General features: G+C 45.0%; 1 protein-coding gene across 1 annotated transcript in view; it reads left to right on the top strand.

Moving 5' to 3' along the window:
* LOC141133435 (complement C3-like) overlaps window positions 1-26,083 on the top strand; it is a 286,038-nt gene that overhangs the window by 196,143 nt on the left and 63,812 nt on the right. The window contains exons 26-28 of the mRNA XM_073622822.1: window positions 14,122-14,281; window positions 19,347-19,445; window positions 19,534-19,684. Of these exons, the coding sequence (XP_073478923.1) occupies window positions 14,122-14,281; window positions 19,347-19,445; window positions 19,534-19,684 (410 nt within the window). The remainder of the gene's footprint in view (window positions 1-14,121; window positions 14,282-19,346; window positions 19,446-19,533; window positions 19,685-26,083) is intronic.

The following is a 26,083-nucleotide window of genomic DNA, read 5'->3' as shown; positions in this document are numbered from 1 at the left end:
CAGATCCCAGAACCAAAAATGTTCTTACAAGCTATCAGCATGATCATTGAGGAGGAAGAGGATAATTACTCAGGATAGTCACTCAGCATCAGCATAGGCAGTCTTTGAAGGGATCTGAGATTTCAAAAAAAATTATTCGGTTACATCAGCATCAGGTGCTTGGTAGCTGGTGGTGATCCAAGACTGATTCATTTTTATGAAGGTCAGTCGATCGACCGAGTCGGTGGACAGACGCACCCTGTGATCGGTTACAAAGCCTCCAGCAGCACTGAATGTTCGTTCCGAAAGAACGCTGGATGCAGGACAAGCCAGTAGCTCAACTGCATACTGTGCAAGCTCTGGCCAGTGATCCATCCTCAAGACCCAGTAACCCAGAGGATTTTCAGTGGGAAAGGTGTCCAAGTCAGATCTTGCCCCTAGGTATTCCTGCACCATGTAAAACAGACGCTGGCGATGGTTGCTGGAACCGATCATACCTTGGGGCTGCGGACTAAAAAATTGTCTAAACGCATCGGTCAGACGGCCACCTTCTCCACCGCTCCTTCTTTGACTGACCGAAGCCTCAGCAACACGTTGTCCAGAAACAGGGGTTTGTAACCTTCCAGTCTCTGGGAACGCGTTGCACAAACCTTTCTGCAAGGCCTCCCGAAGATGTTTCATCCTGTGCTCCCTCTGCGACGGCAAGATAAGGTTCGCAACCTTACCCTTGTAACGTGGATCAAGGAGGGTTGCCAGCCAGTATTGGTCCTTCTCCTTGATACCACGAATACAAGGATCCTTACGCAGGCTTTGCAGGATCAGGGAGGCCATGCAGCATAGGTTTGCTGAGGCATTCGGTCCGGAGTCCTCTGGGTCACTAAGGATGACATGGTCCGCAGCCACCTCCTTCCAGCCATGTACAAGTCCATGGGTTTCTTGGGACTGATCCCTTAAAGACTGCTGCTGATGCTGAGTGCCAGGCTCCACCTCCATACTGACACAATCCTCCTCCTCCTCCTCTTCCTGTGTGATCGGCGGGCACGCAGGAACACTGTCTGGATAAAGGGGGCCTTGAGAGCTAAGGAAGTCCTCCTCTTCCTGCCTCTGTTCTGCCTCAAGTGCCCTGTCCATTATTCCAAGCAGCGTGTGCTCCAACAGGTGGACAAGGGGGACAGTGTCACTGATGCATGCACTGTCACTGCTCACCATCCTCGTGGCCTCCTCAAATGGTGACAGGACAGTGCATGCATCCCTGATCATGGCCCACTGGCGTGGGGAAAAAAAAACAAGCTTCCCTGACCCTGTCCTGGTGCCATAGTCGCACAGGTACTCATTGATGGCCCTCTGCTGCGTGTGCAGCCTCTGCAGCATGGCCAACGTTGAGTTCCACCTGGTGGGCATGTCAAAGATTAGGCGGTTCTTGGGCAGGTTAAACTCCTTTTGGAGGTCCGCCAGCCGAGCACGGTTATATGACCGGCAGAAATGCACACAAACTTTCCTGGCCTGCCTCAGGACATCCTGTAAGCCCGGGTACCTGCCCAAGAACCACTGCACCACCAAGTTAAGGACGTGAGCCAAACAGGGCACATGGGTCATTTGTCCCTGTCGGAGGGCAGAGAGGAGGTTGGTGCCATTGTTGCAAACCACCATTCCTGCCTTAAGTTGGCGTGGCGTCAACCACCTCTGAACCTGCCCCTGCAGAGCTGACAGAACCTCTGCCCCAGTGTGGCTCCTGTCCCCCAAGCACACCAGCTCAAGCACCGCATTGCATCTTTTGGCCTGCGTACATGCGTAGCCCCTTGAACGCCTACGGAGCACCGCTGGTTCCGAGGACAAAGCACACGAAGAGGCCATGGAGGAAGAAGAAGAGGAGGGGGTGGAGGAGAGAGGTGTGTCAAAATCATTAGTAGTGGCATTTTGGAGGCATGGTGGCAGAACAACCTCCAACACTACTGCACCTTGTCCTGCATCCTTCCTAGCTGCCAGCAGAGTCACCCAATGCGCTGTGAAACTTAGGTAACGTCCCTGTCTATGCCTGCTGGACCATGAGTCAGCAGTAATATGCTTCTTACCCCTGTCCAGCGAGGCATGGACATTGCCTTCCACATGCCGGTAGAGAGCCGGAATCGCCTTCCGTGAGAAAAAGTGGCGTTTGGGTACCTGCCACTGAGGAACCGCACATTCCACAAACTCACGGAAGGGGGCAAAGTCTACCAACTGAAAAGGCAGCAGTTGAAGTGCTAGCAATTTTGCCAAGCTAGCGTTCAACCGCTGGGCATGTGGATGGCTGGGAGCAAACTTCTTTCGGCGGTGCAGCAGCTGGGGCAGGGAAATTTGCCTGGTACAATCTGACGTCGGTGTACGGAAAGCAGATTGCCCACAAGTACTTGGCTGTGACAAACCTAATTCTACACCTTCATTCCTCTCAGTGCAGGTCTCAGAGAGGACTGAAGGTATAGTGGGGTTGGAGATCTCAGCTGATGAGGAGCAAGGAGAGGTCCTCTTTGTTTTTTGGTGTGGGTCTTTTAGATACGCTTGCCAATAAACTGCATGGCAGGTCAACATATGTCTGGTCAAGCATGTGGTACCCAAGCTGGAGATGTTTTGGCCACGCGAGATACGCTTGAGACATATGTTGCAAATAGCAGCGGTGCGATCTGATGCACTTGTCTCAAAAAAGGCCCACATCAAAGAACTTTTTGAATAACGCGCAGAGACTGCAGCGCCCTGCACATGCGGAGCTTTGGGGTGTGATGCAGTCAGTGTGCTGCCCTTAGGCTGGCCCCTGGAGGGCATCCTGCCTCGTTGGTGATGTGCCGCCTCCACCTCCTCCTCCTCACTCCTATCAGGCACCCACGTTGAGTTGACCTCATCATCCCCTCCCTCCTCATCACTGGAGCAAACCTGGCAGTATGCTGCAGCAGGGGGAGCATGACTGCCAGATTGCTGTCCTTCTTGGGCACCCTCTCTGTCCGTGCTCATGTTACTGCCTTCATCTAGCTCGGTATCATCATCAGAGCCTTCCAAACGCTGGGCATCCTCCTGGAGCATGTACCCAACACTGTGGTCAAACAGTTCGAGGGACTCCTCAGGAAGACATGGTGGGGCTAGGGAAGGAGTCACTGACGACATTGAGCTGAGGGAAGAGGCCGCTGCTTTGCCAGACAAAGTACCCTGAGCATGGGTGAGAGAGGATGAGGAGGATGAGGACGGCTTGGTCATCCACTCGACCAACTCTTCCGCATGTTGTGGCTCAACACGGCCAGCTGCCGAAAAAAAGGCCAAGCGGGTCTCACGGCCACATGCTGATGAGGATGCACCGTCTCCATGACCAGCACTAGACACAGAGCCTGCTTGCCCTCTTTTATTGGCTTGTGACTGTCTGCCTCTCCTTGTTGGCCTTCCAGACATACTAATGGCCTGTAGCTGCACTAAGCTGGGATATATATATATATATATATATATATATATATATATATATATATATACTGATACTGCAGCTAGCAAAATCAACTGCCTGCCTGTAGTATGAAAACACCACCAACCTTCTACTGGTAGCTTTAGCTGAACACTGTGCAGAGCTCGCAAAAAAATAACTTGTAGGTTTATCTGAACACTGTGAGCAGGACACACTACACTAACTTGTAGGTTTAGCTGAACACTGTGAGGAGGTCGCACTACACTAACTTGTAGCTTTAGCTGAACACTGTGCAGAGGTCGCACTACATTAACTTGTAGCTTTAGCTGAACACTGTGCAGAGGTCTCACTACACTAACTTGTAGCTTTAGCTGAACACCTTGCAGAGGTCTCACTACAATAACTTGTAGTTTTAGCTGAACACTGTGAGCAGGACGCACTACACTAACTTGTAGCTTGAGCTGAACACTGTGCAGAGGTCTCACTACACTAACTTGTAGCTTTAGCTGAACACTGTGCAGAGGTTGCACTACACTAACTTGTAGTTTTAGCTGAACACTGTGAGCAGAACGCACTAACTTGTAGCTTTAGCTGAACACTGTGCAGAGGTATCACTACACTAACTTGTAGTTTTAGCTGAACACTGTGAGCAGGACGCACTACACTAACTTGTAGATTTAGTTGAACACTGTGCAGAGGTCTCACTACACTAACTTGTAGTTTTAGCTGAACACTGTGAGCAGGACGCACTACACTAACTTGTAGCTTTAGCTGAACACTGTGCAGAGGTCTCACTACACTAACTTGTAGTTTTAGCTGAACACTGTGAGCAGGACGCACTACACTAACCTGTAGCTTTAGCTGAACACTGTGCAGAGGTCTTACTACACTAACTTGTAGCTTTAGCTGAACACTGTGCAGAGGTCTCACTACACTAACTTGTAGTTTTAGCTGAACACTGTGAGCAGGACGCACTACACTAACTTGTAGCTTTAGCTGAACACTGTGCAGAGGTCTCACTACACTAACTTGTAGTTTTAGCTGAACACTGTGAGCAGGACGCACTACACTAACTTGTAGCTTTAGCTGAACACTGTGCAGAGGTCTTACTACACTAACTTGCAGCTTTAGCTGAACACTGTGCAGAGGTCTCACTACACTAACTTGTAGTTTTAGCTGAACACTGTGAGCAGGACGCACTGCACTAACTTGTAGCTTTAGCTGAACACTGTGCAGAGGTCTCACTACACTAACTTGTAGTTTTAGCTGAACACTGTGAGCAGGACACACTACACTAACTGTAAATAGTCTAGCTGCCTGACTGTGGTACTAATAGGATCAAAAGAACACCAGCAATTTTCTTCAGGTAGCTGTAAATACTGTAACAAGACAAGCCTGCCTGTCAGTAGGAAGATAACAGGAACGGATCTAGCTAAACTGAATACAGTGTATATATATATATATATATATATATATTGTAACATCGGGGGTTGATTTAGCTTAAAGGTAGAGCTTACCAGTGAGCTGAGTCCACGCCAGATATGCAGTTTCAAGGGCTTGTCAGCCCACTTTTATTAAAGAAAGAAAATGTCCGATAACAGAAGTGTTGCCCACACAGGGGTTTCAGCTTTCCACAGCAACAATGTAAGTTCAATCAGAAATACCAAGCCACCTGGCTCTCTTTAGCAGCACTGCTGCTCAAACTTATGCTTCAGCCCTCTCAGCTCTATAACAGATTTCCTGTACACATGCTTCAGCCCTCTCGGCTCTATAACAGATTTCCTGTACACCCAGTACCTCAGCACTCTTTTCCAGCTTCCTTTTCCAGCCCATAGGCTTGAACCCTCTGTCTACTCTGACAGACCTGTGCAGACATGCACACTTCTCCCTTGCTTGCCTGGACTCCTCGGGAGGGTGGAGCCCAGAACTATGGTCAGGTGTCTACAAATAGCCCAACACACACCTGACCAGTCAATCTGCTGGTGGATCTCAAAACCTGGAGAAAGCTGCAAAAGCAGTTTTCTCCAGTCCACATTCATGCTCTGAAGCCCTGCCCCAAGCAAACGTGCATACCCCATGTCCACCTCAACCCCATTTTCACAGTGACAGGGACTCTCACTATTACATATCCCCCCCCTTTGTTTCGATCCGGAGGGAGGAACACCAGCACCCGTCATGGTTGGGACACCTCTGCGCTGGCTGTCAGCCACGTAGGCCCAACCTTTTTTTCGGGTGCGCTTCCAGGTACGTCCCACCCTGGATCTTAACAGGGTCCTACATTTCCCTATACTCAGCCTATACCCTCTGTCCTTGGGGTTCCTGAGCTCACATTTCTTTTCTGTTGGCCCCCTGCCTTTCCTGCTACTTCCTTCCAACTCAGTTTCCTGATTCTGTAGAGAACCTCCTCCAGACACTACGCCTGATGAGTAACCACCTTTTCCCTCACTGGTACCCGTTTTCCCCATCACAATAGGTCTCTTGGGTTTACCAACTCTTTTGCCTCCCCGCTTCAAGTTTCCTGGTTTCCCAAAACCTCTCTCAGCATTACTGTTCTGAGACTGTAGGGGGCCTATTTTTATGGTGTTTTTAACGGGACTCCTCCTCTTATTTCTGGTACCTGACTCAGCAGTCACTAATTGTTTACCAGGTTTACCTGTACCTTTGGACACCACATTATAATGTACCATTAACACATTACTTGATTCATCATTGACAGACATTTTCAAACCAACATTACACCTCTCAATGTTGCACATGTCACCAATGCCTTTTTTTTCAGCATTTGCTAGGGCAGAGTCTGCAGAGGGCACACATACCGGAGGGCCGCCATCACCCACAGGAACCTCACAGGATGTCACCTCCCCTGGGTTCACCCACTCTGCAGACAGCTGTCCTACCACTTGACCTTTAATACCACCTGGATTTCTATCCAAAACCGGAACAGGCGAGCTCTCGTCTGATCCGCGTACCAACCTTATTGCACTTTTTACCCATTTCCCTGTCTCAGGGACCATATCAGGTTTGTCACATAAACCTATTATTGGACTGGTGACCCCAGTCTCTTTAACCACCTCTGTCTGAGCCCCGGTCAGGATTTCTGCTGTTTTCTGGTCCATGCTCGGCCCTTCCATCTCACGTGGTTTTTCCACCGGTGCAGTATACGCGCCCTTCACCGACAACTGACCAGCACCACCCTGGACCATAACCGCAGAAATGCTTCCCATCGGGCTGTTAGGAGGTGAAACCTCAGACATTGACTCATTTTTAGTTTCTCCAAAGCATCTCCCATATACCATTTTTTCAGGAATTAACCCAGCAGCATACCCAGAAGCAACTTTTAACAAGAGTAATACTTTCAAGAATAAACCATTCCTGTCTTGTTCTCCTTTGTTCTGTACAGCCTGCCATTTAGTGCTCCACCTAGTGGTACTCCACAGTACCAGGCCATCTGACTGTGGAGGAGACACCCCAATATAGATTGGCTGTACATCCCAAAGTTTAAGCAGCTCCTTTAATGCTTTGGTTACAGACCAGACCCTTAATCCCAGACCCAAGTCCGTTCTGGGGACTTTCATTACATTGGGAATGCAGAGAGACTCATTGGCTGAGACTTGAGAAGTTGCAATTGTCAAACCAACATCCTCCCAGCTGGAGGTAACCACAGCCTGGTGCTCACCCAGAGCGCTGCCAGGTGTTGGACTCATACCCAACTTCTCAGGTTCAGCATCAGTGAACGGCTCCAGAACATTACCAGTGACAACGTCACTTTGACACTCCATGACAACCTCAGTTTTGTGCATAAAAACCTCATCTATCAGGGAGATAAGATTTTTACTCCAACTATCCCAATCCATTGTTTGTGCGCTCCATTCACCTGTACTCCTCAGAACCGATCCATCCGCCCAAGGGGACACATAACAGATGGGCTCAGGCTCATTACACAAATCATTGTGAATCATGTCAGACTGTGGTAATACATGTTTTAACACAGAAGGTTGCAATATACCATGTTCACCACCTTGCTCGGCTGGTGCTTCATAAACCTCACACACCTTTGCATTTTTCACAGGTTGTGTTAACCCACCATTTACCTGCACATTTTTAGTACTAGCAGTTTGCACTAACACATTACCATTACACGGTACAGTTCCACACTGTCCCACCAGAGTGACATCGCAGTTGTCCAGGGCAACCTCCGGCTCCAATAAATGAAGTTCCCTGGAGATGTCTAGGGACAACTGTGATGTCTTACTACCAGTTGCTATGGGCAATGGCCCATTTTTGACTACAGCTTTTGCTCTGCAAGAACCTGGGGGTTTCCCAACAGCAATACATTTTCCATAATCATCAACATTGACAGCATTTGTACCTCTTGCAGGCTGTCCTAGCCCACCGCCAACTTGAGACTGGCAGACATTAGACACATCACTATTTTCCTCTTGAGATGCACACACAGGTGCAGGTTTGACTTTAACCCCTGCCTCCCCACTGCACAGGGTACTGCACAGGGACAAGTCACCCTCAAGAACACATTCAGTGGCCCCACTAACTGGGGTCACTCTCACATCATAAGGGACAGTCTTGTAACCAGTCCTTTTATACCGGAAATCAACAGTTCCAGCCACCATTTCATTAAAGACAGTCTTACCCACCGCAGTAGTTGGGGTCACCATCTTCATTTGAGTACGTTGTCTTATGAACCAATCCTCTGCTGCACTTTTACTGGCCAACTCCCCCTGGTGGCCACGGGATGAAACTACAGCAGGCATCTCCCACTGTTTAGCACCACCTGCCGACACAACAGGAAACTCCTTCTTGTTGCTAGGGGTGACTGCAAACATATTTTCACAGGAATCTGGGTCCGCAGATAAAGACTTTTTCTCAGCAATATTATCTCCAGCTGAATTCCAGAACCTAGGACAAGAAAACATGCCACGCCCCAGCTGGCCACATTCCAGGCATGGTACTGGACGACTTTTTCCCAGAGCGCTTCTCTCCTGGTGATTCCCAGCTGGCTGGAACGCACAAGCCTCTTTGCGGGGATGCTGAGCCAAATCTCCTCTGCAGCTCCTCCTGTCCGGCACCACTTTCACTCTCGTCGCCATGGGAGATCGCACTCTCCCAGCAGAACTTTGCTGGCTCTCTCCAACATGATGTATCGGTTTCTCCTGAAGCCACTTGCCACGATCCTGGTTAGACATACCCCATGGTACACAGACAGCCCGACTGGCTTCCTCTCTGTTGCTACGGGCAACCACTCTTGGTCTCAGCCTTTGATCAGCCTTTCTCTTTGTAAATAGCATGGGCTTCTCTCTGCTGGATCCTGACACATTGACATTTTTCACAATAGCTACTGTTTTAACTGCAGCAGCATTGCCAGGGGCAACAACACCCCTCTTCCAGTTATGGACATCCAGCCGCTCTCCCCTTACACTGAGGGTTGGCTTTCTTTCCTCTGTAGCTTTGTCCAGCGCTGCCAGGTGCCGCTTGCACCAGTCCACAGCCGATTCAAACACTGGTGGACTTTCCATATTCGCAGTCACTCCACTGCACTTTTGCGGCCTCCAGCAAAAAATGAAGTACTGTCACTTTAGAGCAAGTTGCTTTTCACTTCATGCAAGCTTTCCTCACCTGCACAGTGCACACACAGATTGTGCTGTCTCATGCACACAAACACAGTTCATAGCAGAGAAAAAAAAAAATTTGACTTTTCATTCACAGGTACACCACCTGCAACACGCAATGCCTTTTGCCTGGCTGCACTTCCACACACAGCCAATAGTTCCTGACTTGAACTCACTGTGGAGCAAGGACCCGGATTCCACCGTCTTCTGCCCGCATTCTCCACCACTTGTAACATCGGGGGTTGATTTAGCTTAAAGGTAGAGCTTACCAGTGAGCTGAGTCCACGCCAGATATGCAGTTTCAAGGGCTTGTCAGCCCACTTTTATTAAAGAAAGAAAATGTCCGATAACAGAAGTGTTGCCCACACAGGGGTTTCAGCTTTCCACAGCAACAATGTAAGTTCAATCAGAAATACCAAGCCACCTGGCTCTCTTTAGCAGCACTGCTGCTCAAACTTATGCTTCAGCCCTCTCAGCTCTATAACAGATTTCCTGTACACATGCTTCAGCCCTCTCGGCTCTATAACAGATTTCCTGTACACCCAGTACCTCAGCACTCTTTTCCAGCTTCCTTTTCCAGCCCATAGGCTTGAACCCTCTGTCTACTCTGACAGACCTGTGCAGACATGCACACTTCTCCCTTGCTTGCCTGGACTCCTCGGGAGGGTGGAGCCCAGAACTATGGTCAGGTGTCTACAAATAGCCCAACACACACCTGACCAGTCAATCTGCTGGTGGATCTCAAAACCTGGAGAAAGCTGCAAAAGCAGTTTTCTCCAGTCCACATTCATGCTCTGAAGCCCTGCCCCAAGCAAACGTGCATACCCCATGTCCACCTCAACCCCATTTTCACAGTGACAGGGACTCTCACTATTACAATATATATATATATATATATATATATATATATATATATATATATATATATATATATATATATATATATATATGCAACACCTAGGATGCATATATATACACAATATACTGTAAGTGCAGCTAACTCACTGACTGTCCTGCCAAATCTAGCTAACTCAAATGAAATGACACTGTCTCTCTCTCTATTTCTCAGCACGCCGGAACACACTACACAGGGCCGCCCTGCAGGCAGCCTTATATAGTGTGGGGCGTGTTCTAAATCCCCTGAGCCATAATTGGCCAAAGCCACCCTGGCTTTGGCCAATTACAGCTCTCTCTACCGACGGCGCTGTGATTGGCAAAGCATGCGGGTCATAGTGCATGCTTGGCCAATCATCAGCCAGCAATGCACTGCGATGCCGCAGTGAATTATGGGCCGTGACGCACCACACGAATTTGGCGGCCCATATCGTTCGCAATTCGGCGAACGATTGAACAGCCGATGTTCGAGTCGAACATGGGTTCGACTCGAACACAAACCTTGTCCCTAATTAGGGGTATATAAATGGTCTATGATGCATAGCAAGTAATTACAGTTTTTTTTTAAAAAAAATTTGTGTTTTTTCATCATTTGCAATCATTTTTAAGTTAAAAAATAGGGCACCTGTAAAAACGCTTATAAATGAAATCATGAAGTTTCCAACGTTTCAGATGCAAAACTCTGCTAAAACACGGCAAAGAGTGGTACTGGCGTTTTGCCGCGTCTAGCAGCGTTTTGTGTCTGAAACGTCGGAAACTTCAGCGTCTGAACTCATTTTTTTGCCTTCAAAGAAAAGCCTATAAATGCAACTGCCTAAAAATGACATTAAACAAACCTGTGTACATGTACACATAAGATAACATTGGATGAGTTCAGGGGCAGCTGAAAAAAGCAGCCAACTGCCTCCGAACGTCCGTTTACCATCAGCAGTGTACATGAGGCCTTAGTTGTACAAGCTGCAGTGGCCCAAAACCAGGGTTTTTTTTTCCAGCGGTAACAAGAGGGGGACCCAGTTCCGGCACCTTCAGCACTGAATGTATATAATGGCAAGAGGTGCTGGAGTGTGCTGAAGGGTCATTAATACTGGCTGCTGCGGGATATATTGTCCCTGAAGAAGATCTATTTTTGCATGATGGGCTATTATTGCTGGGGGGGTCTATTATTGTTGCTGGGGGGAGAGGGCTTATGTTGCTCGGGGGTCAATTATGCTGAAAGGGACTTATTGTTGAGGGAGGGGGTCTACTGTTGCTGGAGAAATCTATTGATGCTGGCTGGGCTGGCTGCTTGGAAATCTGTTGTTGCTGCCGGGATCTATTGTTGTTGGGGTCCATTGTTGCAGGAGGAACCCAGTGTTGCTGGGAAATGTCTATTGTTGCTGGCTATAGAAGATCTACTTTACTGCTTTTCTTGTTGTTATTACCAAATTTCATACAAATTACTTATATCACCACAAAATGATACTTGGTTCTGTATTTTAAAAAAAGAGGCGATATTGGGAGGTGGGTAGGAGGTGGAACCAAGGGATGGTGCTCAGAGGTGGGTGGGGGCAGAGACAAGAAGTGATTCAGAAGGGGGATCTCCTGCACCTATTCTCTGAGAAAACAAGCTCTGCACAAAACTGACAGCATTCTACGGAACAAAATGAACCTGATAAATCAATACAACACAGAAAGATTATATAACAAAGGGGCAGAACAGTAGGTGTGTTCCTTTAGTGCAGGAGTCTCCAAACTTTCTGAACAAAGGGCCAATTTACTGTCCTTCAGACTTTGAGGGGGGCCAGACTGTGGCCAGTGGGAATGGAAAACCCCCTAGCTTCAATGGTAGTAAAGAATGCCCCTTCATTGGTATTAGTTCAAGTATTAGTATTAGTTCAAGGAATATTGCCCCATTGTTGGTATTAGGATAAGACATACTGCCTCATCATTGGTATCATTGGGAGCAATAGGGCCCTGCAGTTGGTGCCAGTGGGAGGAATAATACCCCTTCATTGGTGCCAGTGGGAAGAATAGTACCCCATTGTTGGAGTCTATGGCAGGAATTATGCCCCATTGTTGGTATAGAAGGAATAGTGCCTTGTATCAGTTTGATGAACCATGTCCCAAGGGCCAGATAAAGGCAAGTAAAGGGCCACATCCAGCCCCCGGACCACAGTTTGGAGACCACTGCTTTAGTGCATTGGTGTGTAAAAATGAATAGAACAGCAACGCACTAATGCATGCATGGAGTGTTGTGGTAATGAACTAGATATCAAATGGGTTATTGCAGCAAATAGGTGTGAATGGGCCCCAATATGTGTCTCTATATAATAATAATTAGTGCAGCGCTTAAATCCATACAAAAAATGGGCAAATTAATGCAGTGCTCAAAATATACTTGTGTGCAAACAAACAATGTAAAGCGTGGAAATATATAATATAAAGTGATGACACCACAGTGAAAAAATCAACCAATCTGTAATAAAACAGTCCAAAGTGTAAACACTTCAATGAGGAGAGGGAAATTCCACTTCTGTGTATAATTGATCATGTGTTGATCTTCAAATAGTCCCCATCAATGTGCACCATCACTAAGATAAAGAGGTCAAAACCGCACTTACCATGAGTGGACTCCCTTACCAAAGGTATGGAGTCAATCTTATTATATGTGTGTGTGATCACCATATCCGCATAAAGGCATCTCTTCTCCAGAGGTAATTAATTACCTGGTGTCTCATCAATTAACACTCCAATCTGATCGCCAGCATAGAATTTAGAATGGCTCACGGTTCAACATCACCAACCATATGCACGTGGAGCCTGTGCCTCTGACGTCATCGCATTCTTCAAGCCAGGAAGTTGGTTATTCTGTTACCCTGGGATGATTTGGCTCATATATTCTTTTAACAAGTGAGTGTTAAGACCGGATCAGATAGCGGTGGATGTCAGCGGACATGTCACAGCTGACATCCGTCACTCCATAGAGGTGAATGGAGCGTGTGATCAGGTCCATCTGAAAAACAGACGGACCTGATCGGACAGCATGTGTGAAAGGGGCCTTACTCTTTTATTTTAATAAATGTATTTCTATGGTTCTACACTATGAGTGGGATTATAACGGTGCTGTCAACAACTGAATCACAACATATTAAGTAAATATATAGTTTCTTTTTATTAATACAAAAAACATAAAGCAAACAACAATCAAAATATCAAAAATGGTTAACATCAATAGTAGAGCATATACAATACAATGGGTTGTTGGAGGCCCAAAGAAGGAGGAAAAAGTGGTCACAGATGAGTATTGATTCCCAACATGTTTCGCCAACTATGGCTTCCTCAGGGGATAGTGTGAGACCACCACAATAGTAATCCAGCTCTCTATGAGTCCGGAACCAAAGGGTGAAAAGTGTTCTGTTGCTAAAGTGCCTCCCCCGAAATAGGGAAACAGGGGTAAAGATCAAAAAAAGCCCCAGCTAGCAGATGATAAGGGGGAGACCATGCATAGTCGCAGGGAGTGAATAAAGACCCAGTTTGCTCAAAAATGAAAAACGCATGGGTTTAGGGGCGCCTTGGTACCGGTGTGTAAATATGTGGAAGAGACCAACAAGTTGTCCTTATTCATAGATGTTCAACTTAATGAATGCTATACAGCGGAGCCCGAGAGATACGGTCGCCCCCAATGTCCAATGTATTATATCTATATGTATTATATCTTTCCACGCTTTACATTGTTTGCACACGTCTATATTTTGAGCACTGCATTAATTTGTCAGTTTTTTGTATTGATTTAAGTCCTACACTAATTATTATATTCAAATTAGATCAATATATGTCTATTGATGTGCTAGCTGCTATATAGATCTCTAAGCACAGTATTTATTTGGGTAACATAACCTGATATGTCTCTACTAAGCACAGAAACTTAGTCAAGATCAAGAGACATAGAACAGATTTGCTACACTCACTGAAAACCTCTACACTTTGCAGAACGCCCATTCTGCAGATTATACACATTAGGAATGTGGACATTGCATAAGGAAGACATCCCATGTTGCAGGCTTCTGAGGCCCAGGATAAAATCAGGATTAGGAGATCCAGTCTTTACAAACTTTAAACCAAAACTGAAGAAAAAAGTTTTAGCTGGAATTGAACTTTAAACATTTGTACAATGGACCTACTCTCAGCATACAAACATTGGCATTTCTATTGTGTTCTACATTGCAGGCTTACAGCATACATTGTCAAAATCTTCTCCTTGGCCAAAGGAATGATACACATTACTGATGACGTTCTATGTGACTCTGTCAAATGGTTGGTACTGTCCATGCAAAAACCAGATGGGATGTTCGAGGAAAATTTTCCTATTGGTTGGCAGTACTCAAGGGTAAGGTCTTCACATGGTACCTGATAAAATCTGAAACAATAGTGTGTTTTGCATTGCGTTGCCCTTCCATGTGCTCTTTGTTATAGGTGGAGCACTACCCCACCGAAGGAGCTGCTGATAAATGTTCAATTCTGCACCCTGCCTCTCAACCCCCAGCCCCTCTGGCACACCTGTATGATAATATTAGTGTGGGACCCAGCAGTGAAAAGAAGCACAGCAATGATACACTATAGGGTATATTTACCGTAAACCTTGGAACCCATCACTTCACCAGCTGTAGTAATAGAGTCTCACACAGGATGTTAATTAACCACTTGGGAAGTTTACTAAAACAGATATTAAACCACATAAACGCTGTGATAGCTCAGAAGTAAGGAATAACAGTAGATAACAGTCAATAATAATTACCATAAGGGGTGCATGCAGAAAGGCACACAGTGAGACAAGTGTTCAATATTGCCAAGCTTATATTAAACACCTTCCCCCTGAAACCTCAATGTACACACCAAACTACAGTACATTGTATTCACATAACACAGAACAATGCAATATATATATCTGTATCCTATGCTCAAGCGCTCCCCCTAGGCTGCAATTCAATGTTCAGATTGTAAAGTGCAACCCTGATGCTTTGCAGGGTGTAACAAGTGTTCCTTATCTTCAGTTATTCTTCAGCTAGCCTGTTGATTTGAACTGCAGTTATTTGTAATCCAAGTGGGAAATATAAAAAAACAAACTGTAGAGTGATGGTTGTGCTGATGACTATTTCTTTAGTTGTAACAAAGAAACAGCACTCCTGTAACTCTTCCTCCTTAACTGTAAGGGTAATGCACTAGTAACTCCGTGGAACTGCAAGCTCCACCAGCAATCTGCAACCAGCTCGCTCAGCAAACAGTACACTCTATTGATCTGGGCAAGTGCCCCCTCACCACAATAGGTCCAGGTACTGTAGAACTCCCTCCGAACTGCTTTCCTGATATCTCAGTCTGATCGAAAGCTGGCGCCGTCACACTGCACCGCTGCTTCGAATAGCTGATGACTGGAATGCAGGAAACCATCAGAAATCTTGGGTCCTCAGGTCCATCCGTACGCTGGTCCAGCTAGCTCTGCTCTGGAACTCCTCAGAGGCCAATCGATTCCGCTCCGCGCCTTATAGGCCGCAGTCTCCCGGTCACACACATAGACCTCACTGCAGGCAGGTATTGAATGGCGTCCCAAGAGAGTGAAAGATGGCCGCGCTATCCTTTTTACTTCTGCTCCCAGCATGCAGCACAGTAACTTTGCCTTGTGGGTTTGTGGCTTGGCATTGTGGGTTTAGTAGTACCAAAACTTAAAAACAAGTTAACACATGCGTCATTTCCTCATTAAACTACATCTCCCACAATGCTTTGTAACGCTGCTTCATGAAACTAAACAAAAGTCTTAATAGCATTAAAAGGACAATGGAGGGAGACAAACTCTTACTTAAGGAACAATACATCATTTAGCATGATAACTTGGGTAGCAAAACCCCTGCGCTACATAGGTGAGAGCAGTGGCCATTTGCTTGTACTGTAGAGACCTCATGTACCTGGCTGCATGGTACAGGAGAGCTGTAGGTGTTAAAGTGGAGCATGCATGAGGTCTGCACTAGTGCCTGGAGTGAGGTGGCAGAAGTACAATGTACTGGTGGAGAGGGTATAGGCTCAGCAGTGTCCATTCTAAATGAAACATACACAAGGAAGGTGTGCAGTAACATGGGACAACACATTTTACCAGTGGCGTAACTAGAACCTTCAGGGCCCAGGTGCAAGAAACCATGATGGGCCCCCCCTTCCATCCCAGCCCCGGGCTTCCAATTTTGGGAGGGGGTCCATGTACATTGTCCCAAAACCGTGCTTCCCGCATGCCCCCTGGGACGTGCATCCAGCGCAATCACAGTGGCCCTTTACCATATGATGTCAGCTGATCACATGTAAACAGACTTGCCGGTTATCCGCAGCCCTTTCCTCCCATGCTGTGTCTGTGTTAGGAAAGGACTGCCATTAACTGTCAAGAATGTCAGAAAATTGTTTACACTGATAATCAGTGCCCCAATCATCAGTACCCATCAATGCCGCCCATCAGTGCCCATCAATGCCTACAAGTGTTACCTATCAGTGATCATTAATGCTGCCTATTAGTGCCCATCAAATCTGCCTATCAGCACCACCTATCAGTGCTCATTAATGCTGCCTAATAGCATCCATCCGTGCCACCTATCAGTACTCTTCAATGCTGCCCATCAATACTGCCTGAGTTCTGCCTATCAGTGTTCTTCAGTGCCCATTAGTGCAGCCTAAGAGTTCTGCCTATTAGTGCTCATCAATGCCCATCAGTGCCACCTATAAGTGCCCATCAATACCTCCTATCAGTGCCTCTTATCAGTGCCCACCAGTGCCTCCCATCGGTGCCCGTCTCAGTGCCCCCTAGTGCCTTCTCAGTGCCCCCTATCAGTGCCCCCTAGTGCCTTCTCAGTGCCCCCTATCAGTGCCCCCTAGAGCCTTCTCAATGCCCCCTATCAGTGCCCCCTAGTGCCTTCTCAATGCCCCCTATCAGTCCTCCCTAGTGCCTTCTCAATGCCCCCTATCAGTCCTCCCTAGTGCCTTCTCAGTGCCCCCTATTAGTGCCCCCTAGTGCCTTCTCAATGCCCCCTATCAGTGCCCCCTAGTGCCTTCTCAGAGCCCCCTATTAGTGCCCCCTAGTGCCATCTCAGTGCCCCCTATCAGTGCCCCCTAGTGCCTTCTCAGTGCCCCCTATCAGTGCCCCTAGTGCCTTCTCAGTGCCCCCTATCAGTGCCCCCTAGTGCCTTTTCAGTGCCCCCTATCAGTGCCTCCCTTCAGTGCTCATCAGTAAATCCTATCAGTGCCTCCCATCGGTGCCCCCTATCAGCGTCCCCTATCAGCACCTTCTATTAGTGTCCCCTATCAGCGCCCCCCATCAGTGCCTTCTATCAGCGCCCCTATAAGTGCCTTCTATCAGTGCCCCCTATCAGGGCCCATCAGTGTCTTCTATCAGTGTCCCCTATAAGTGTCCCCTATCAGTGTCTTCTATCAGTGCCCCCTATCAGTGCCCCCTATCAGCGTCCCCTATAAGTGCCTATCAGTGCCCCTATTAGTGCCCATAAGTGTCCTCTATCAGTGCCCCCTATCAGTGCCCATAACTGTCCTCTATCTCTAAGACGGGGTAACACCATAATGGGGACTTTCACATGAATGCGGCACCGCCTGGTCCCGGGCATTGATGATCGCGCACACAGGAAGAGGCATCTCCACATGCAGGGTAGGCCCTGTCTACAGTACATGCTCTGCAGAAACTGAAACATGGACCTGTCATGAATCCACTCTGCTCTGATCAGCAGGGAATTCCCGCCAGCAAAAGATTGAGAGCAGGTTCTCTATTTTTCGGTCGGAAAAAGTTCAGATCGGAAATTCAGATCATCTGTACAAATTCCAACGCGCAAAATTCCTACGCATGCTCGGAAACAATTCGAGGCATGCTGGAAAACATTGAACTTCATTTTCTCGGCTCATCGTAGTGTTGTACGTCACTGCGTTCTTGATGGTTGAAAGTTCAGAGAACTTTTGTGTGACCATGTGTATGCAAGCAAAGCTTGTGCGGAATTCCGTCGGAAAAACCATCCAAGTTTTTTCCAACGGAAAATCCGCTCGTGTGTACGAGGCATTAGTCTTTTAATTTAATTGGAATTTTAGTTTTAGTCCCATTTTAGTCTTTTGGCTAAAATTCCATTTTAGTTTTAGTCATCTCAGTTGTTTTAGTTTTAGTCGTATTTTAGTCGACTAAAATAGTATTCATTTAGTCGTTTTAAAATGTTTTAGTCGACGAAATTAACACTGCTAAAAAGGACAAAATTCAGAGCTAGCAAGAGAGTGATTCTAGTGATGGAGAGTCTCTCTCTCTGATGACTCTGTTGCTGTCCATATGTTGCCACTGCCAGCTTATCTGCCTTACTCCACCTACTACATTACTATTTGACTACTCCATCCCCCTGTCACAGAGCATCCCTCCCCGGTCACTTAACCTTCTCCCTACCCTACCTACAGCACATCCCATCTGACTGACCTGGCCATCAATCTGCTGATTCTGCTTGACATTGTATAAGATATGTTACATAATTACCATCTATCTGTCAGATCAATACCCAGCTCTACTTTTACCTTACCCTTACCCATGAATGGAGACCACACCAAGCTAGAGTAAATATTGGCCGTAGAAGCCATTTTTTATTAATAACTCAAGTAAATTTACATAACTTTATAAAACAACCCTTTGTTAAACCACCACCCAGTCACATACTTGTGTTGGTATTTGCAGGAAAACCCCAAGCTTGGCACATGATCCAATCCGGCACTGCGGTACCTTTAACTTAAATAGGCCTCCAGCTGACATACTAGCTCGGAGACAACCAAACACTGACCGCAGTGCACCCTTTAACCAAATTCCAGCTAAACCACCGTTAGCTGGAATACCACCAACGGGACCCATACCACCGATGGGTCCCGAACTCTTCCGTATCCGAGGTTTCTTCCTTCTCCCGCAAAGACCAACAACCCGCCACTGCCATGACATCCTTTGTCCTTGTTCTGTGGAAAAAACTTCTTGTGTTTAGCATGAAAAAAACAACGAACAATACAAACCTTGTCAGGGAGGGAGGGTGGGAAGCTCGTTCCTACTGCTGCCACTGAGCTGGGGAGGGACACACGCACTGCTTCATGCATCTAACTCCTCCCCCACTGCCTCAACACTCAATCTCCTCAGCTCTCACAAAAACTCTCTTCCCATGTACCCTGCTTAACCCTGTCATGTCCACCCTTCGTTTATGCCATTTTATTTTATTTACTCCGGGCTTCTCTTACTAGGACCACTCTAGCATCTGTCATGCTTGTTGTTGGTTGTTTCTATAAGATAAAAGTTTCTACCAGACAATTTCCTACTTGAACATTTCTGATTTTTCATTTTGTTGGTGTTACATATGAAAGGTGAACAAGAATTTATACTGCTATGCATTTGTCCTCCTATCTTGTAGGGTGGACTTGCCGGCTCCTCTGATCCAGATGTTGCTATCACAGCCTTTGTCACCATTGCTTTAGTGGAGAGTCAGAAATACTGTAAAGATCATGTCAGTGTAAGTGGATTTTTATACCAGTAAATAACCTCTAACTGTATATGAAAAAGCCTCATATCTTACTATGACCTCTTTGTTGTCCATCTAGAATCTGCAGCTCAGCATTGACAAGGCCACACAATTCATATCAGAGCATTATGGAAAATTGACCAGACCACATTCAATTGCATTAACTTCTTATGCATTGGCTCGGGCTGGGAAGCTACATGATTCAACTAAGCTGATGTCTGTAGCAACAGGTAATAAACTATGTACAGAATTATTTAAATTGGTGGAAATGGTCAGGCATTGAAAGGACTTCTTCAAAGTAAGAGCTGTGGAAATGTGTTATAGACTTCCTCAAGACGTAATTCTGGTCAGCTCTGTAGATTGTTTAAAAAAATGGCTGGGTGCATTCCTAACGCACAAAATATAACTGGATTTTCACATGTATAGGTAATAACAGCAGTGATTGTCAATCTAGGGAATGTTCAATTGCCTTTTGGGGGATTAGGAAGGAGCAAATTGGACCATGCTTTGTATAGGATTTTTTTTGCCTTCCTGTAGATCAACTATGGGTATAAAGTTCTGTTTATGGAGATTTTCTGTTTATTTATTCTGTTATGGATTTTTTCTTTTTGGTTGAACTAGATGGACTTTTGTATTTTTTCCTTCTAACTATACAACTACATTTTCCTTGGTGTAGTCTGTCTCAATCTGTCCTAAACTGTTTTAGGCACTTCTGCACATCCATGGCTATACTAGCTCAACCACTAGCAGTCTGGGGCAATTTTGACAATTTTCACATACAGTATTTCACAAAAGTGAGTACACCCCTCACATTTTTGTAAATATTTTATTATATCTTTTCATGTGACAACACTGAAGAAATTACATTTTGCTACAATGTAAAGTAGTAAGTGTACAGCTTGTATAACAGTGTAAATTTGCTGTCCCCTCAAAATAACTCAAACACACAGCCATTAATGTCTAAACCGCTGGCAACAAAAGTGAGTACACCTTTAAGTGAAAAGGTCCAAATTGGGCCCAATTAGCCATTTTCCCTCCCCGGTGTCATGTGACTCATTAGTGTTACAAGGTCTCAGGTGCGAATGGGGAGCAGGTGTGTTAATGGTGTTATCACTCTCACTCTCTCATACTGGTCACTGGGAGTTCAACATGGCACCTCGTGGCAAAGAACTCTCTGAGGATCTGAAAAAAAGAATTAGAATAAGAAGATTGGCAAGACCCTGAAATTGAGCAGCAGCACTGTGACCAAGACCATACAGAGGTTTAACAGGACAAGTTCCACTCAGAACAGGCCTCGCCATGGTCGACCAAAGAGGTTGAGTGCAAATGCTGAGGTTGTCTTTGGGAAATAGACGTATGAGTTCTGCCAGCATTGCTGCAGAGGTTGAAGGGGTGGGGGGTCAGCCTGTCAGTGCTCAGACCATACACCGCACACTGCATCAAATTGTTCTGCATGGCTGTTGTCCCAGAAGGAAGCCTCTTCTAAAGATGATGCATAAGAAAGTCTGCAGAATAAAGACATGTATTACTGGAACCATGTCCTGTGGTCTGATGAGACCAAAATAAACTTATTTGGTTCAGATAGTGTCAAGCATGTGTTGCGGCAACCAGGTGAGGAGTACAAAGACAAGTGTGTCTTGCCTACAGTCAAGCATGGTGGTGGGAGTGTCATGGTCTGGGGCTGCATGAGTACTGCCAGCACTGGGGAGCTACAGTTCATTGAGGGAACCATTAGTGCCAACATGTATTGTGACATACTGAAACAGAGCATGATCCCCTCCCTTCAGAGACTGGGCTGCAGGGCAGTATTCCAAAATGATAACGACCCCAAACACACCTCCAAGACAACCACTGCCTTGCTAAAGAAGCTGAGGGTAAAGGTGATGGACTGGCCAAGCATGTCTCCAGACCTAAACCCTATTGAGCATTTGTGGGGCATCCTCAAATGGAAGATGGAGGAGCGCAAAGGTCTCTAACATCCACCAGCTCCGTGATGTCGTCATGGAGGAGTGGAAGAGGACTCCAGTGGCAACCTGTGAAGCTCTGGTGAACTCCATGCCCAAGAGGGTTAAGGCAGTGCTGGAAAATAATGGTGGCCACTCAAAATATTGACACTTTGGGCCAAATTTGGACATTTTCACTTAAGGGTGTATTCACTTTTGTTGCCAGGGGTTTAGACATTAATGGTTCTGTGTTGAGTTATTTTGAGGGGACAGCAAATTTACACTGTTATGCAAGCTGTACACTCACTACTTTACATTTTAGCAAAGTGTCATTTCTTCAGTGTTGAAAAGATATAATAAAATATTTACAAAAATGTGAGGGGTGTACTCACTTTTGTGAGATATTGTACATGCTAAAATCAGCATTTTCTTTTTTATTATTTAGAATCCCCAAACATTATATATTTTCTGAAAGCAGAATTTTTTATGATGCATAATATTTTCGCAACTGTTTATCGAATGCAAATTTTCAGGAAACACAATATAATACCCCTTTTTTTGATAAAATATAAAAGCAGATGTTGTTTAAAATAAATAGACAGCAAACATGTAAAATATTTAAAAACTGCAAATGCCTGGTACATGCCTGGGAAATTGCAACAAACTATGGTACCTACAATTGTCTGTAGGTGACACTTTCAAAGCCTTTAAAGGTTGTCAGTTCAGAGTTAATCGCAAATTATTGCCAGAGAATTATTGCTCTCACTCTGATGTTTGCAGCAATATGTCACATATGTGGGGCAATCATCTTTTACATATGCGTGCATTTGCACCTGTGTAGCAGGGGGACGGGTTTGCTTCTAAATGTTTTTCTATTATTATTATTATTAAATATTATTTTTAGTCATTTTATTTAAATATATTTTTCCTACACTTTTTTTTATTTATTTATTTTTTTTCAATGTAACTTTATTGCTATCATTGCTATGATGACAGGTACTCTTTAACCAGTTCCCGCCCATACTATAGACAAATGACAGCTTGGTGGGACATTTGTTGTTTCGGGTGGATGACAGATCACTATACCGGTTTGCTGCCAGTACCATGTGATCACTGGGCCCAATCACGGCAGATCACATGACAATTCTAAACAATAGATGGCTTCCATACATGCCATCCATTGTGTACAATTGTGTTGCTAGCTGTGATTGGTCATGGTACAGACAGGGCGAATCACAGTCCATCTGTACCATGTGATTAGCTGTGGCTGATCACAGCTAATCGCAACAATGGACACTTAATGAATAGATTTCATTCAGTAAAAATGGTTCCTTATAACAGTGAAATTCACTGGTATAAGCAATCACAAAGAGTAAAAAAAAAATCTGGATCGCTTTCCCAGAGTAGTGCAATGTTACTATGGTAATACTTGTAAAAGAAAGAAAAACATGTAATAAAAAAGAAAAAAAGAATTAACAACTTGCCGACCGGGCCATAGCCGAAAGATGGCTACAGCGCGTTCAGGCTAGTTCTGGGAGGGTATCCATGGATGTCCTCCCAGAATCACGCTCCTGGGGCGTGCACCTGGTTATGTCCGTGACCGTCGGGTCCTCAAGACCCTCACGTCACGGAACGGGGTAAAGGGCCAATGACAGCGGCCCTTTAACACGTGATGCTTTTTCCAACTCAGTGATTCTGTTTTTGACTTTTTTTTTGGTGTTATATCTTTCACTTGGATGTTAGAATTTGCACTGAGTAAATACAGCTGAATAAATCTGTCTGTTTATAACCACTACGGTATATATATCATAGTTTGGGGACTCTATAACACTACATAATACTATAGATTGAACTGGGTTATTTTCACCAAAGAAATGTAGCAGAATACAGTTTGGTCTAAACTTATGCAGAAAGATTATTAAATATTTATTTATTTGCAAAATTTTCTAACAGAAACAAAGAACCACCTCCATACAATCCATACTCCTCTCTGCACTTACTACTCACCTCCATACACTCCGCACTCCTCTTCTGCACATACTACCCACCACCATACACTCCGCACTCCTCTCTGCGCATACTACCCACCACCATACACTCCATACTCCTCTTCTGCACATACTACTCACCTCCATACACTCCGCACTCCTCTTCTGCACATACTACCCACCACCATACACTCCGCACTCCTCTCTGCGCATACTACCCACCACCATACACTCCATACTCCTCTCCTTCACATACTACCCACCACCATACACTCCATACTCCTCTTTTGCACATAATACCCACCACCATACACACCCCACTCGTCCCCTGCACATACTACCCACCGCCATACCTATTTAACATTACTGTATTCTGCACTATCTAGGTTGTCTCAGACTCTATTAAACCACACCTAATTTAGCCACGCCCAATATTTGGCGCAATTTAAGCCACGCCCGAGCTAAGCGCGCCCAATTTTTTTTTTCATTCCTGGGGCTCACTTTTTATTTTGCACACAGGCCCACTGATTTCATAATACGCCCCTGCCCCCAGGCACTATATTTAAAGGAATTTTTCATTTTTATTTTTGCACTTTAAGCATCAATAAAATCACTGCTCCTTTAAAACGATTTTTTTTTTTTTTTTTTTTTTAATGTTTGCATTGATACAAGTCCCTCAGGGCAGTACTCGGGCCCCAATACCCTTTTCATGTACAATAGCTTGCAAATAAGCCTTCAAAATGGGGACTTTTTATTTTTCATGTCCTGGTCCCATAGACTTTAATAGAGTTTGCGGCTCAGACCCAAACTTTTCCCCTGTTCGGGAGTTCTGGTGCGAACTGAACAGGGGGGTATTCGGCCCATCTCTACCTATAAACATAAATACCAAAATGTGATACAAAATTAAAAATGGTAAATCTTATAATGAAAAAAGGCGCCAACCTAGACTAGCTGTGTGTGTTTATAACAGCTGCTCCTTTAATGCCCCGTACACACGATAGGATTTTCTGACGGAAAATGTTCCATGGGAGCTTGTTGTTGGAAATTCCGACCGTGTGTAGGCTCCATCGGACATTTTCCATCTGAATTTCCGTCACACAAAATCCGTTGTCGTAAATTCCGATCGTGTGTACACAATTTCGATGCACAAAGTTCCACGCATGCTCGGATTCAAGCAGAAGAGCCACACTGGCTACTGAACTTCATTTTTCTTGGCTCATCTTACGTGTTGTACGTCACCTCGTTCTTGACGTTCGGAATTTCTGACAAGATTGACTGTGTGTATGCAAGACAAGTTTGAGCTAACATCCTCGGAAAAAAAACATGGAATTTGTTGTCGGAAAATCCTATCGTGTGTACGAGGCATAAGTGTGAAGCACACTAAAAATATTTGTAAAATGGTAAAGTCAGGGGCTGTTACTTAGCGAAATAGACATAAACCTTACTATGTGCTCAATAACTTACCCCTCGTCCAATCAGTGCTCGAAATAAACTCTTTGCTAATATCTTGTGATCAAAAAAAAAGTTAAAAATCAAAAAATTACAAGGTAGAAATACAAATATATAGTTACATAGTTACATAGTAGGTGAGGTTGGAAAAAAGACACAAGTCCATCAAGTCCAACCTATGTGTGTGATTATATGTCAGTATTACATTGTATATCCCTGTATGTTGTGGTCATTCAGGTGCTTATCTAATATTTTTTTTTAAACTATCGATGCTCCCCACTGAGACCACCGCCTGTGGAAGGGAATTTCACATCCTTGCTGCTCTTACAGAAAAGAACCCTCTAGGCAGTTTAAGGTTAAACCTCTTTTCTTCTAATTTTAATGAGTGGCCACGTGTTCATGTTGCTACATTCATAATTCCATGTGCCACAACCAATACTAAAATTGTGCAAAAAATATATTTTACAAGTGTGTATACTTAGTGTGAATATATACCATAGAAGTGGCAAAAATTGAGAAAAACATAAAATCAATATAGTCTACAATAATGTTCTATGAGTCTTTTCAGCCCATCCACCATACTGTGTGAAAAAAGAATCCTAAGGACTTGCAACATCAAAATTAAAAATGTATTCCTTACTCCTTATAGTGCAAAGATCAAACATTAAAGTGCAAAAGTCCATTTAAAATCCTCAAAGTGCTTGCGTGCAAAAAACTCTTGAGTAGCAGTTCCTCTACACAAAAGTGACTTGTTCTGTGCCGAAGAACTCCACCACAGCAATCCTCCAAATGCTGTCACCACCAGTGCCCCCACCAGGGGCCGCACTCACCAAAAGGAGTTGACCCCCTAAGCATATACTAAGGAAGAAATATATAAAAAAAAAAGTAAAAACTTGCGTTTAGTGTGTCCCGTGTGAAAAAATATAAAAATAGAGGAAAAAATATGTGAAATGAAAAATATATGTGAACAACAGCAGCACTCACAATATTGTACACAGCAATAAATAAGTCATTCATAGTGATTTATGCATAAGGATATAACAGCGCAAAACATTTTTATTTTAATATACTAAGGAAGGTCACAACAGCGCTTGTATCACTGATCTTGTATTGTTTGTACCAACATCCAGGAACCAAAACTTAACCCATATAGTTAGAAAAGAAAAATCGGCAAAACTATCATTGTGCATCAACATTTTATTAAAAAACTATTAAGGAATAAAATATTTTGTACTCACAAATAATCTGC

The sequence above is a fragment of the Aquarana catesbeiana genome, linkage group LG03, assembly GCF_042186555.1.
Source record: "Aquarana catesbeiana isolate 2022-GZ linkage group LG03, ASM4218655v1, whole genome shotgun sequence".
Classification (NCBI taxonomy): Eukaryota; Metazoa; Chordata; class Amphibia; order Anura; family Ranidae; genus Aquarana; species Aquarana catesbeiana.
The sequence above is the reverse complement of the archived record's forward strand: the minus strand, read 5'-3'. Positions and strand labels throughout refer to the sequence as shown.